At 39.5% G+C, this 13,200-nt stretch overlaps 1 protein-coding gene across 1 annotated transcript in view; it reads right to left on the bottom strand.

The window, feature by feature from the left end:
• MPP3 (MAGUK p55 scaffold protein 3) overlaps positions 1-13,200 on the bottom strand; it is a 56,497-nt gene that overhangs the window by 20,056 nt on the left and 23,241 nt on the right. The window contains exons 7-12 of the mRNA XM_032772687.2: positions 12,002-12,083; positions 10,268-10,353; positions 8,894-8,968; positions 7,256-7,452; positions 2,730-2,794; positions 1,016-1,036 (exon numbers count right to left, since the gene is read on the bottom strand). Of these exons, the coding sequence (XP_032628578.1) occupies positions 1,016-1,036; positions 2,730-2,794; positions 7,256-7,452; positions 8,894-8,968; positions 10,268-10,353; positions 12,002-12,083 (526 nt within the window). The remainder of the gene's footprint in view (positions 1-1,015; positions 1,037-2,729; positions 2,795-7,255; positions 7,453-8,893; positions 8,969-10,267; positions 10,354-12,001; positions 12,084-13,200) is intronic.

Genomic DNA, 13,200 nt, shown 5'->3' with positions numbered 1-13,200 from the left:
TATTTAAGAGTAGGTTAGATAAATGTCTATCAGGGATGGTCTAGACAGTATTTGGTCCTGCCATGAGGGCAGGGGACTGGACTCGATGACCTCTCGAGGTCCCTTCCAGTCCTAGAGTCTATGAATAGCAGATCCCAGTCCAAAGTAAGGGCTCTTTTTTTTTTTCTGTCGCTGATATTTGCATGTCAGTCCAGTAACATTAATGGGGTCTTTTCTTTCAATGCAGATGCGTAACAGTGAATTGTATGTCTACTGAAACAGAAAATATTTGTAGTAACTTTAAGTGTAAGATTCACTGTTAAAGGACCTTTTCCCCTCGCATCGCTGTAACTAGCTGTTTCCTTCTCTTCCTCCCTCCTAGACCCTCTCCCCCAAAAGCTAAGTCACTGGCCACCTGATGACAGAAGGCAATTTGTACCATGAACAAAATCAGTGGAATTAAATTTCAACACCTGAGATAGCCTTTTCTAAAGGAGCACATTGAGCGTGAGAGAATATCAGCAGGAACAGCAGTTAATTAAGAAAACACCTGCTGTTAAAAAGACACAAGGAAGTAATACAATAGCTCTTATAAACAACATGAACTTAATCTAGTTGACTAGAATGAAAGTAACATAGTAAAATGCAGTGCAAATTAATAGCCAAGAAAATTAAACAAGATTGATACTGGCGTCCCAGAAGGTGCCAAGGCCACTTTTTTTTTCCTTTTGTATGACTCCAAACATAGCAAGTTCTGCATCAATTTATAATTCCTGTTCACCATATGGCCCTGAGCACGCTGCAGAGGGTGTAAATTAACACAGAATTTGGCCCACAGCAGCTAACAAGAAGCACTTGTCCTAGATTTGGAGTAAACTGGAAACTGAGTATTTTTGTAGATACCTCCAGATTAATTCTAATTCAGAAAAACGGCTGTTGGAGCAAATTGTCTTTAGCATTTTCCTTTGCTTTGGGAGTTCCTGTCTGTTTAGGAAAAGGCATTGCTTGTTCATACCAGGATAGCCAGAGTACCTACCTTTCTCAGAAGACTGATCATCTGCAGTTAGCGTAAAAGATAGAAGTGAGACAGTTAAAAGATGGGCAGACAAATGAGTGATAATCACAATGGAATGAAGGGAAGAATTTTGGCTGTGAGGCTACTCAGTAAATTATACTAAAAGAACCTATGAAGTGATATCTCCCCTTAATATCTCCACACCAGCTCGGGAACCTTTGCAAAAGTGTAGCATTAAATCCAGCAGCTCTGGTTAATTGGCTTCCTTGAGAGTGTCTTATTAAAAGCAGTAGGAGGCAATCTGCATTACATGCAGCCTAACAAAGGCTAATTGAAACCATTTTATTTGGAAACACTTTGATTTATAAACTTATCTGACAGCTGTCTTGTGTGTACACTCTTCCCTCCCTGTAGCTAGTGTGTGTGTGTGTGTGTGTGTGTGTGTGGTACTGAATGGAAAGCAGACGGTGGGTGTGAGAGACTAGAAGCTCACTTGTTGCACAGGGGAAAGCACATTCGTTTCTAAAAACGGAGCCATTTGATACCTAGCTTTATTTGCTTGATTTCTGAAAACTTTGGTTTCTAGCTCGCTTGGTTAGTGCACAGCAGCATCTTTATTTTCTACATCAAGGTGGCAATACTTGGGCAAATTCTAGCCTCACCCATCCACATGGCATTCTTACTCCAATAAGAGCTGAAGTAAGCATTCATGGGCAGCATTTAACCAGTTACACTTAGTGGTATCACAGAACTGCTACCCAGACTTCCATCCTACATTCTATGACCCCAGGAAGAGTATCATTTTCTTCTTCTTTGAGACCCGTTTACCACTCCCCTCCATCATTAGTAGCAGCAGCTGTTGCTAATAAACATCCATTAGCTGCAAAGAATCCTGTGGCACCTTATAGACTAACAGACGTTTTGGAGCATGAGCTTTCGTGGGTGAATACCCACTTCGTCAGATGATATGCATCTCCAAAACGTCTGTTAGTCTATAAGGTGCCACAGGATTCTTTGCTGCTTTTACAGATCCAGACTAACATGGCTACCCCTTTGATACTTGACACCATCCAATAGCTGTTTCCTTTCACATGCTAAAGCTTTCTTATGGCATAGACTCTAAGGAATGGGAATAGTGAATTCTCCTTTCATCCTGAGGCACAGAAGTCCAGAGGTGGGAAGTGTTCCCAACTCTTGTTTGTTTTGTTTTTGCTTTTTATCATGAATCTTGGATTATTTTGTGAGGGCCTTTAAAGCCCCAGTTTTTGAAAGCATAAGATTATGTGATAATCTCAGTTTCTCCCTCACTTCCTCTTTGCTTAATTTTAAGTACACTTCCAGCCCTTAAGCTTGCAAAAAAAAAGCTTGAAAATGTGGCCCCCCCGCCCCTACCCACAGACCCCAGAAAAGCTCAAAGGCTAGCTGGTAAATAGCAAGTCTAAACTTTATTATGTTTAACATCTCATGATTTTAAAATGTCATTATTTTTAAATGAATCTTATGACTTTGGGGGCTCATTCATTGGTTTTCTTTTTTTGTTTTTGAATGCCTGGGACTGGCAATACTGGGCAAAACTTAAACCCAAATCCTTCCATGTGACAGCTAATAATCATTAACATTTATGACATCAGAGTAACAAATATTTAAGCACATGATTTTAATCATGTCAACCTACTGGAAAGCTGATATATCAACAGTGAATTCATTGAAGAAATAAAGATCTGTTGAAACTTACATAATGGCTTCTTTACAGTTTTGGAGTTTTGCAGAGTGCCTATAGTTCTTCTATAATTCAAACGCCTAAATATTAAATAGTTATACATGAGTGACTTATAAAGAGAAATTTAATATAGACAGTTTATACATATGATGGTATGGTGGGTGAAGAATTAAAGCTTTTTCTTGCAACACGTTGCAAAAGGCAAATGTATCTGATTCTGGCTTAGATGCATGTTTTAAATATTAAATTTAATGACTTCAAATTGTCATTGCTGGGTAACAGGTGGAAAAAAAGATGCCAAAAGATTAATATGCCAGGGAAAGACTATCACAGAAATACAGATGCAAGTATGAAAGTGTGGTTGTTTCCAAAGTACATTTGTTTCTATTCCCACTGTTTTTTTCCAATCTCTTTACCAAAGGTAAAACAAAAAACTAAGTCCTAATTTCATTCTCACCTATGAAAGATGAGCCAAATTCTACCATCAGATTCTTCCACTTACTGAATTCAATGGGTAGTCAAAGGTGTGAGATCAATATCTAGTCCAAAATACATAATTTGAAGATATGATATTCAGAAATTATCCAGGGTCTGCCGGATGATCTTGGAGCTTCATGCTTATTCCATAAAAATCTAACAAACCAACTGAGCTAGCTGGAAAAGCATCTTGTATGGAGATGAAGTGAGACAGCCAGGAATGACTGAAATACTCTAGAGTGCTCAAATTATTTGACCAGCTTCTAAACTTTCAGTTTTATACTTAAAATTTAGCTACCTGCTTTAAAACTACTTTTAACAAAAGTGATTAACTTTTCTTCAGACAACTGCACTTTGCAATGATCACTGGAGAACCTTCCTTAAAGACAGTTATTTATACTACATACCAGTACACAACTCCATGATGGGGGCTAAAACAAGATGCCCAGGGATTTACATTATGTATATGCATGAGGGGGGAGTTTAATCCCTTACACAAATACAGAGGAGCCCCAGAGCTGAGAAAGAGGAGTGCCAGAATATTTATTTTTATCCCCAGGAAGGGGAATAATAGTTTTCCTGAGATTAATATTTGCAGAATTACCAATATTCTAGAACACAGAGGAATACCAGCCATACTTAACTGATATCTATGTACAATACAGCCAGGTTAGGACAGCTACTGACAAAAATATCCTGGCTGTGAGTGAGTTGCTTTGAAAATTGACTCTGTGGCCATGGTTTTATGTTCATGCCCCCAGGGAGTGCTCACTAATGAGATTACAGCCTGAAGTACAGCCAAAACATTTTAATTAAAAAGATGAACTTTGGTAAACAGCTGAATCCAGCTCTTTGGAAACTGCGGCAGCCTAACTGAGATACAAGTACATACAAACAACACTACCCCAGAAATTCACTTTAATGGCGACCATGGTATTAACCTTCCCCTTGTACATACTCCAGTGCAAACACTGGAACTACCAATGGGTGCCAGTGGAGGGAGTGTAGGTAGCACCTTTCCCCTCTTCCCCTGTAGCCTCACAGCAGTGGGACAGGATTTACTACTTGTTCTCTCGAGCACTAGGCTGTGCCCTTCTAATTTGCTTGATGTGTTCCATAGCCACAAAGATGGCTCAGACCCATGACTGCCCTGCCTGTTATGCTTTGGACAGCAGCACATTAGAGAGTGGTGAATGCTACAGTAAGGTGCCTATTAAGCACAGTTCTCACCAGCATCTGGGTCAACCTGACCAGATGTAGAAAGATGCTGTGGAATTAAGGGTTCAGATATGTGTGGGAGGGGAGGTTGTTACTGATTAATTTTTTAATTAAAATCCCAGTGCTTTATGGAGTTCAGATGCTTGGCAACTAGCAGCAGTATACACTTCTAAATAGCAGCATCAATTTGTTTTCCTGCCAGTGCGTTTGAAAATTTACAACCTACATCAACAACCTCCTTGCATTTAAGGAGCTCAGAGCTGGCTTGACACTCACACTTAATATTTTAGTCTAAGGTAATATCTGATGCTTTTCTCTTATTGTTTTAAGAGATTGGCATGTGTAAAAACTCAATACCAGTACAAAATAGGTGACATAGATGTTGAAATCATTGCAAGATCCTTCCATCTGCTTCACTTCAAAATCTCATGCTGTTCAAAGATATCTCCATTTGCTGTAAGTACGAGGAGTCCGGTGGCACCTTAAAGACTAACATTTATTTGGGCATAAGCTTTTGGGGGTAAAAAACCCACTTCTTCAGATGCATGGAGTGAAAATTTCAGATACAGACATATAAATATACACACTGGCACATATACATTCTTCATGTGACTAACACAGCTACCCTCTGATACCTGGCATTTTCTGCAACGTTTATCTATAGCATTTATAGGCAACAGCCCCTTTTAGATGCTCTAATTTTTACATAATGCAGCCCTGTTTGTTATGGAAACTTTATAATAGCTCTGAACATTAAAACAAAAGGAAGCCCTAATTACTACACTCTGCTGCTGAAGCAGCAATTCATTCCCACAGAAGTGGTAACTTGGGCAGGCAGTTCTTGTTTCCCTTTCCAGTAGCAGAACTCTCTCCTGAGGAGAAAATGGGGAACCCCATCCTCCTCCAGGAAAAACTGAAGTGCTTGGAGTAGTTTCTCTTTGTTCCACTCTCACCAGCTGTGGTGATTCTTCACAGTAGTTTCCCTTCATCTCGACCATAGCAGTTGTTCAGGGTGGCCTCTTTCAGGTCCTCTCCACATGGATGTATTTTTCCCCCATCTTTGGCTCCAAGCAGCATTAGTATTGCCCAAATCCCAGTGGCAGTAGCAGCCCTTTAGGTGGAGATGTCTGTAACAAATCCCTAATGATGATGGTAAGTCTTTGAGGCAGCTTCAGGACCTATCTCCAAGTGACAAAGGGCTTTTCTGCATGGCTTCCCTACTCAGCTCAAACCCAATCAGAAGTTGCCTGGAAAAAAACTTGGTCTTTTAAGTAGAGGCAAAAGATGCCACTTGAATGGGTAACAATGAGGTATCTGGGTATAAAGGGGGAAAGACCCTTTTCTGTTCTTGTTGGTCTGCTGTCTACCTGTAACAGAACATCTTCTTTCAGAAGGGTGATTTTAACATTATGTAGAAATCACACACACACTTACTCTTCTCCTAAGAGGTCACAGTTTAATGAGAGCTTGTGGTCCTCAGGAGCAAGCAGGATCAGGTCCTTACTTTAGATAGCTTCTCAGGACTAATACAAGGATGGCCATAGAGGGCCAGGACAATTGTCCCTCTAGCCCAGTATGCAGTCTTCTGACAGTAGACAGTGCCAGATGCCAGACTAAAAAAAAAAAACTCGCTATAGAGTTTGGATAGAAAACAGTTTATCTTGCGCTTTACCTTCAAGCTGTCCCAACACTATTAGTTATCAGCAGTTTCCATGTTATATTCTATCACTTGTTTTCTCTTATTCTTAAAAAAAAAAAAGTTGTTCAGGATCTTCTCTCCAATATCCTTGACAATTCCAGACAATGTTTTCCTTTCTCCATCTATTATGCCTCTTGGCAGCTTCTTAATTTATCATCATGCCAAAAATATTTTTCATGTGCTTAAATTTATATGCTGTGGTCTGAAACTCTCATTTCCATATCTGTATTACATACTGCAGATTTGGATTATGAACTACAATCTGCTAAATAATCTACTTGCTGCAGTTCAATCATTTATACATGGTTTAGCCAATTTACATAATTTTTAATAAGGACATTTTGGCAACTTTTCTTCCGGATTTCATCTCAAGTCTGTTTTTGAAATGGACAAAATGCTAAGTGGTAAAATCAACTTAAACTATACAGTCTTCTTGCATAATAAAAAGGAAGGACACCTTGTTTCTCCACTCTGCAGCTGCATTGTGTAACATTTTTCATTCATATAGCCCCTTCTATACAAGCATTTCACCTTAACAAAATTAATTCAGCCTCAAAACCCAAAGTGTGGAGAAGATATAGGAAGTATTATTTCCATTTTGTAGAGGAGAAAAGTGAAGCACGGAAAGAGAAAATTACTTTGTAAACACAAAATATCGTCCTGTGTAAAGTATTTCCAATACTGAAACAGATTTAACAATGAGAATACTTGCTATGCAATGTATAAAGCACCTGTGGAACTCATTACCACATGGTATCCATAAGGTCAAGAACTTACAAAAGTTCAAGGGAGAGACACTTACACTAGGTTAAAAAAAAAAAAAAAAAAAAAGGAGAAACTGTGTCAGCCTTCATGCTTCAGGACATAAACTAACAATTTACCACCTGAGCTAGGAAGGCTATTTGCATAATTTGTCCATTTTGAGGATTTTAATACCTTTCTCTGGAGCTTTTGGTATTGGCCACTGTCAGAGACAGGATGCTGGAGTAGATAGCTTCCTGGTCTGATCCAGTGTGGCATTTCCTATACTTCCTGTCATAAAATAAGAAGTAATGTCCCCAAACAAAGCGTAAAAGCACGACAAAAATAATATAACATTATGGTTATGATTAATGAATGTATCATCCTATAACTTTCACTGACAAACCTTTCTTGGAACTGTTTTGAAGGGATCAATCCTGCCCTGAGGTTGGTATCACCAACACGTTTTGCTTGCCACCATGTTGGATCATCCTGGCTCACAACTTCTAAGATGTGTCTCCTCTTAAACGGCAACCCTGCCTCCTGACAGGGAATGGCTTTGTCCTCTTTTGGATTATAGCAGAAGAGTGCCCTCATAAATACCTTCAAGAAAAAATAACATACTCTTTGCTGCTTGTCCCACATAGAATTTTAAAGCACTTTTAGAATGGCATTTCCACATGCCTAAATATTATACGGCTTATACGTGGTTTCATACTGAAGTGGAAGAGTATCAAGCTACATTTACATACAAGTTTGATTTGCTCACTACTGTAGAACATGTGACTTTTTCTAGGTAGTATCAAAAGAAATAGTGTGATAGCACACCGAGGCCCAAAGAAGGACCAGGGCCTCACTGCACAAACATCTACACAGACAGCCCTAGCTGAAACCAGCTTTGTCTAAAGAAGGACAAAATGCAACAACCGGATAGAGGAAAAATAAGGAGGGGAACTAGGAAGGGGGCAATGTGGTAACAGTAATAGAAACACAAGTTTGTGTAGATTAGCTATTTATTTATAAAAGTAACAGGATTCAGTATCTACCGAACTTTTTTGTACTACACAAATGGACACCAGATTTAGAAGAATCTGTAATAAGCAACCTGCCAATCATTATTAGGCATCTTACTATGGTCAGAAGAGAAATGGAGTTTGACAAATATTTGAAAGGATCTAAAGTGGATTTGTGAATTGATTATGGGAGGGTACTTCATGCATGTGGAGCTGCCAGGAAGGAGTCCTTGAAAAGGATTAGCAGACACTGGAGGCTGCAATTGTTGGGCTGGTTCATGACCAATACAGACAACTGGGTAAGTACATGGGAGGTTTAGTCATGAAGAGTCTTGAAGGAGAGGACCTGAAGTTTACATTTATGCAGTGAAGAAGTTGGAGCCAGTGGAGAGGACCTCAGAGTGAGTGGGGTAACATTGTCAAAGCTACGTGTCAGGAAGATGGTAGCAGCTTTTTGACTTGAGTGGATTTCAAGAAGGCCAGAGAGGAGGTGGTTACAGTTCTCAAGGTCAGAGATAGTGCAGGCCTGGACAAGAGTTTTGGTTTAATGGAGCAAGAGAAAATGCTAGATATTGGAAATGCTACGAGGGAAGATGCATCAAGAGTTAAGGCTAACCTTAGTTTGTGGTAAGCTAAAGTGTAAATCTACCCACTCTAGGCTGCTGTGTACTACATGTTCCATAGTGCACTTTGAAATGGGTATAGATTAAAGTGCACGGCAGCAGGGTCCACATGGGCACTTCATGTGCGACAGACTAGTGCAGAGCAGATTTGTACCCTAGCTTGTTGCAAAATTAGTGTTCATATGCAGTCTGGGATCATCCAAATTATTTCTGTTTAGCAGAACTTTTTTTTTCTGAGAGTACCTGATTATTCTTTTAGATATAAATCAATTTAGGGTCTCATTTTGCAAGTGGGATTTCCCACTAAAATCAGCAAGAATCTTCCATGCACAAGAACTGCAGAACTATGTTCTAGATTTTTATTTTTTTTTTAAATAAAAGGAGAGAGATTTCAGATGGGTTGCATACCTTGCTGTCTTTCAGACAATCTTCTTCTTTGATGGCTGGAATTATTTTTAATGTTATTGATCCCTGAGACTGAGCCTGAGAAAAAGAAAAAATACATTTCTTTCCATTGAACTAGAACAAAGAAATGCTGCAGCACACTCCAATTCAGTTTCTGGTGCTAGTGAATTGTCTCAGCCTTCACATGCCAAACTAAGGCTTTCAGCTTTGAAAAGACACTTTTTTAGCTTTAAGGTGGTTACCATGATACCCCAAAGATGTCAAGTGTATATTCTGTTCCTTTTTATCCCTTGTATATATTACCCTGTGCAGTATCCTATTTATTAAGGAGACATGTATAATAATGCTCAAGCTAAGCCTATATTGAGGCTTGCACTAAAAATCTCTCTTCACGTTTAATGATTATATTTACTTTCCAATTTAGACACAACTCACAGAATAATAGAACTGTCTGTCTTTTTTAAGTACAATATTGACTAATTTTTGCAGATAAAATTAAAAAGGGAGCATTTAAAAAGGTTTTGTCATGTTTTCTACATATTTTTTCAGGTCTGTCTAGTTAAATAACTATAGTCCCCAGAAACTCTACACTTCACATACATTCTAACTTCATCTCACATATAGGCCACTTTTGAAACTTTAAAGTTAAACACAGCTATTCCTTTTAGTCAGCATAACAGTTTTGGTCTAAAACAACATTAGCTGATTGACTGCTTTGATCAGTCACATCTGCCTCCCTGACCCATCAGCTTCATTGCTCAGAGACCATGGTAAGCCAAGGCACAAGAGGGGAGGTGAGCAGTGGGGGACAAGGTTCTCTTGGGGCTGTGGCCTTGTTGGGATGAGCAGGTATGTGAAGGGGTAGACATAAGCAGGGCTTGAAAACAGGAGGGCTGAGTGGGGCTTTAAGCAAGAATATGTTAATGTCATAGGGGGTGAGGAGAGAGGTTTTCAGCCGTGCAAGAAGCCTATGGGAGACCCATGCCTCTGACATGAGGCTTCCTTCAGCTCCCTAGCACACCACATTATGAATACACCGTATATATTTTAATGATTTTTTTTTAATCTGCAATTCTCATGTCATGAGCCAATCATGAAAGGGAAGCTGTTGGTCAGAGCCATAGATAACCTATGTGTATCACATTTGTCATGTTCAGACTCAAAGTTTCATGCAACTGTCTTAACTTTAAAGCTGAAAGTTATTTATTTGATTATAAACAGTTGGAATAAATTCATAAGGACATTGTAAAGACAGCCCAATTCTGTCCTTAGTTATACCTGTGTAATATTATTAACTGAGGGACAAGGGTCACCTATCTACTGCTTTAACAAGCCTACTTGGTAATAATAGATCTCAAAGTAAAAATGAGAGCAGACCAAAATCTGACTAATTTCTTCTGGTCGTTTGTGAAGCACAGCAATCCCATTGACTTCTTTTAGCTCATCTCCAACATGGACAAGACCTAAAAACAAAATAACTATATTAGAACTAATACTCAGCCTGCTAAGCTGCTTCTCACCTATTACCCACACCCATGTTAACCATATGTGCCAAATGACTTTCCATACTAGTCCTGTACTCCTCTGCCAAGATTGCACCTTACGGTCTCCTGCCTTCACACTACCTGGCACTCTTGAACTATGACCCATAATCACCTAAAATGGCAATAGGGAGAGAGAGGACACTTTTCAAACCACGTGTCCCATGGTAATGGTCAGGAGGAAGTTTAGTGTCTAACCACACTGTCTGTGTAACAGACCTGCAGTGAGGGACCATTTTTACTGTGCTGTTTTGGTACACTGCATCTGTATCTCAGTCCCCTGTCCGCACTTGACATTATACTGGAATGTACTTGCAAAGATGGACAACTCTTATAGAATTAGAAGATAAGCTGCTAATTCTTCATGTTGAATGGCCTCTGCTGCTGTGAGCCATTTACAGACAGTTCTATACAGCATGGCCTCAAAGTCTCATGGGCTAAATTTTGAAACTATAACCTAGGGCAAATCAAAAAAGATTTAGCTTTGCTCATTCAGTCTAGTTTTGTACTCCTAGTAATGTCAGCACTAGTTACTGACCATACTAGAATTTCACAATAAAATAGCCAGCCAGCAGCTCATGATCATACCAGAGGAACATCTCTCTCCATCTGTTTTAAAGTGGAATTCCCAATTACATCAGTGGGAAGTTCTGCACAGAACTGGACAGAATGATATGGCTCTCAATCACTATGGGTCCACACACAAAACATTTGTATTTTACATAAATCAATAAGACATACTAAATGATCTTATTTATTCACTGACGTCTACCTTTTACAGGAAGACTTAGTACTAACAATAGGATAACTGGGTAGACACTCTTATTTCAGACTGATATTTCTGCCTTTGAAAAGGGTCAGCACAGTAGACTTGGTGTGTTACATCAACAGTATTCGGAGCTGAAAGCACACCAAGGTTCTGGGTAAAAAGTAAAAATAAAAAAGCCGCCTTGAAATTTTGTTTATATCAAAATTTGAGACTAGTCTTCCTCATTCTATTGGCAGTTTTTATCCTATTAACCATATTACCAGAGAATCGGATTAAAAAGGTGCATTACTGATGTGAAGCGAAAATGCTAATGGCACTGTTTTAGTCCCTTTACAATAAACATCTTATCAGATTATTTTAATATGAAAAATGCTAATAAGAGACCAGAAGAAAGTTGTAATTTACTAATATTTCTTCATCATAGTAATATATTAGCATTGGGATTGTATTACTATTGAATTAAAAAGGACAAATTATAACAAAAATTAATGACACTTCAATACTTTATTTGCTATGTATAAAATCTCCATGCAAGCCCAATTCAGCTCATTTAATAAATTTGAAGAGAGCTGCCTCTAAGAAGTGCAAGGTCAAATATATTAGGAATTAACCCTGTGGAGACTGGAGACGTGCTGTATAAGCATTTATTTGGATATCTGTAGGGTAAACATCAGTATTCAAAGAGCTAACTTTGCTCCCGGGTAACCATAGAATTTCATTAGAAATTATTAGAACTTTTTACAAGTTTTAAAATGTAGTTTATAAATTGTATTTTGAAACTGCTTTTATTCAGAAACCTACCACTGCGGTCAGCTGCACCACCTCTCATGATTCTTGCTACAATCACAGCCCCTGTATTCTCATCCCTTCTGATGGTGGCACCCTGAAACATAAATAATAAACCAAGATAAAGCATTTATTTAAAGTACATTTAATGGCAAAATAATGAAAACGCTGATTAAATTCTGAAAATTTGAATTTGTTCTTTTCCTAGGGGGAAGACAATAAGTAAATTTTGTCCTCCTCTGTAACTAATTTTGCCATCAACCCAACTTGTGTTTGGACACTGCTTTTATGTGATAATCAAATGGGTCAGTACGTCTGCTATCCCTTTTACCACTCTACTCTGTGCTGATTGGGCCTCAGCTAGAGTACTGTGTCCACTTCTGGGCACCACATCTCAGGAAAGATGTGGCTGAATTGAAAGAGTCCAGAGAAGAGCAATGAAAATGATTAAAAGTCTAGAAAACATGACCTATGAGGAAACATTGAAAAAATTGCGTTTGTTTAATCTGGACGAGAGAAGACAAAGGTGGGACAACAATTCTCATGTACATAAAAGGTTGTTAAAAGGAGGGAGAAAAATTGTTCTCCTTAATCTGAGAATAGCACAAGAAGCAATGGTCTTTAAATTGCAGCAAGGGCGATTTAGGCTGGACATTAGGAAAAACTTCCTAACTGTCAGGGTGGTTAAGCACTGGAATAAATTGCCTAGGGAGGTTATGGAATCTCTATCATGGGAGATTTTTAAGAGCAGGTTAGACAACTCCTGTCAGAGATGGTCTAGATCAAGGATCAGCAACCTCTGGCACGCAAACTTGCCAGGGTAAGCACCCTGGCAGGCTGGGCAAGCACCCTGGCAGGCTGGGCCAGTTGGTTTACCTGCCGCATCGGCAGGTTCGGCCGATCACGGCTCCCACTAGCCAAGGTTTGCCATCCCAGGCCAATGGAGGCAGAGGTAAGCCACAGCCAGCATATCCCTTGTCCGCGCTGCTTCCTGCCATACCCATTGGCCTGGGACAGCGAACCGCGGACACTGGGAGCTGCGATCGGCCGAAACTGCCGACGTGGCAGGTAAACAAACTGGCCAGGCCCGCCAGGGTGCTTACCCTGGCAAGCCGCGTCCCAGAGGTTGCCGATCCCTGGTCTAGATAATACTTAGTCCTGCCTTGAGCGCTGGGGACTGGACTAGATGACCTCTCAAGGTCCCTTCCAGTCCT

This window comes from Chelonoidis abingdonii, chromosome 21, assembly GCF_003597395.2.
Source record: "Chelonoidis abingdonii isolate Lonesome George chromosome 21, CheloAbing_2.0, whole genome shotgun sequence".
In the NCBI taxonomy this organism is placed as follows: domain Eukaryota; kingdom Metazoa; phylum Chordata; order Testudines; family Testudinidae; genus Chelonoidis; species Chelonoidis abingdonii.
Note: the sequence above shows the minus strand (reverse complement) of the source record. Positions and strands in the feature narration are given on the sequence as shown.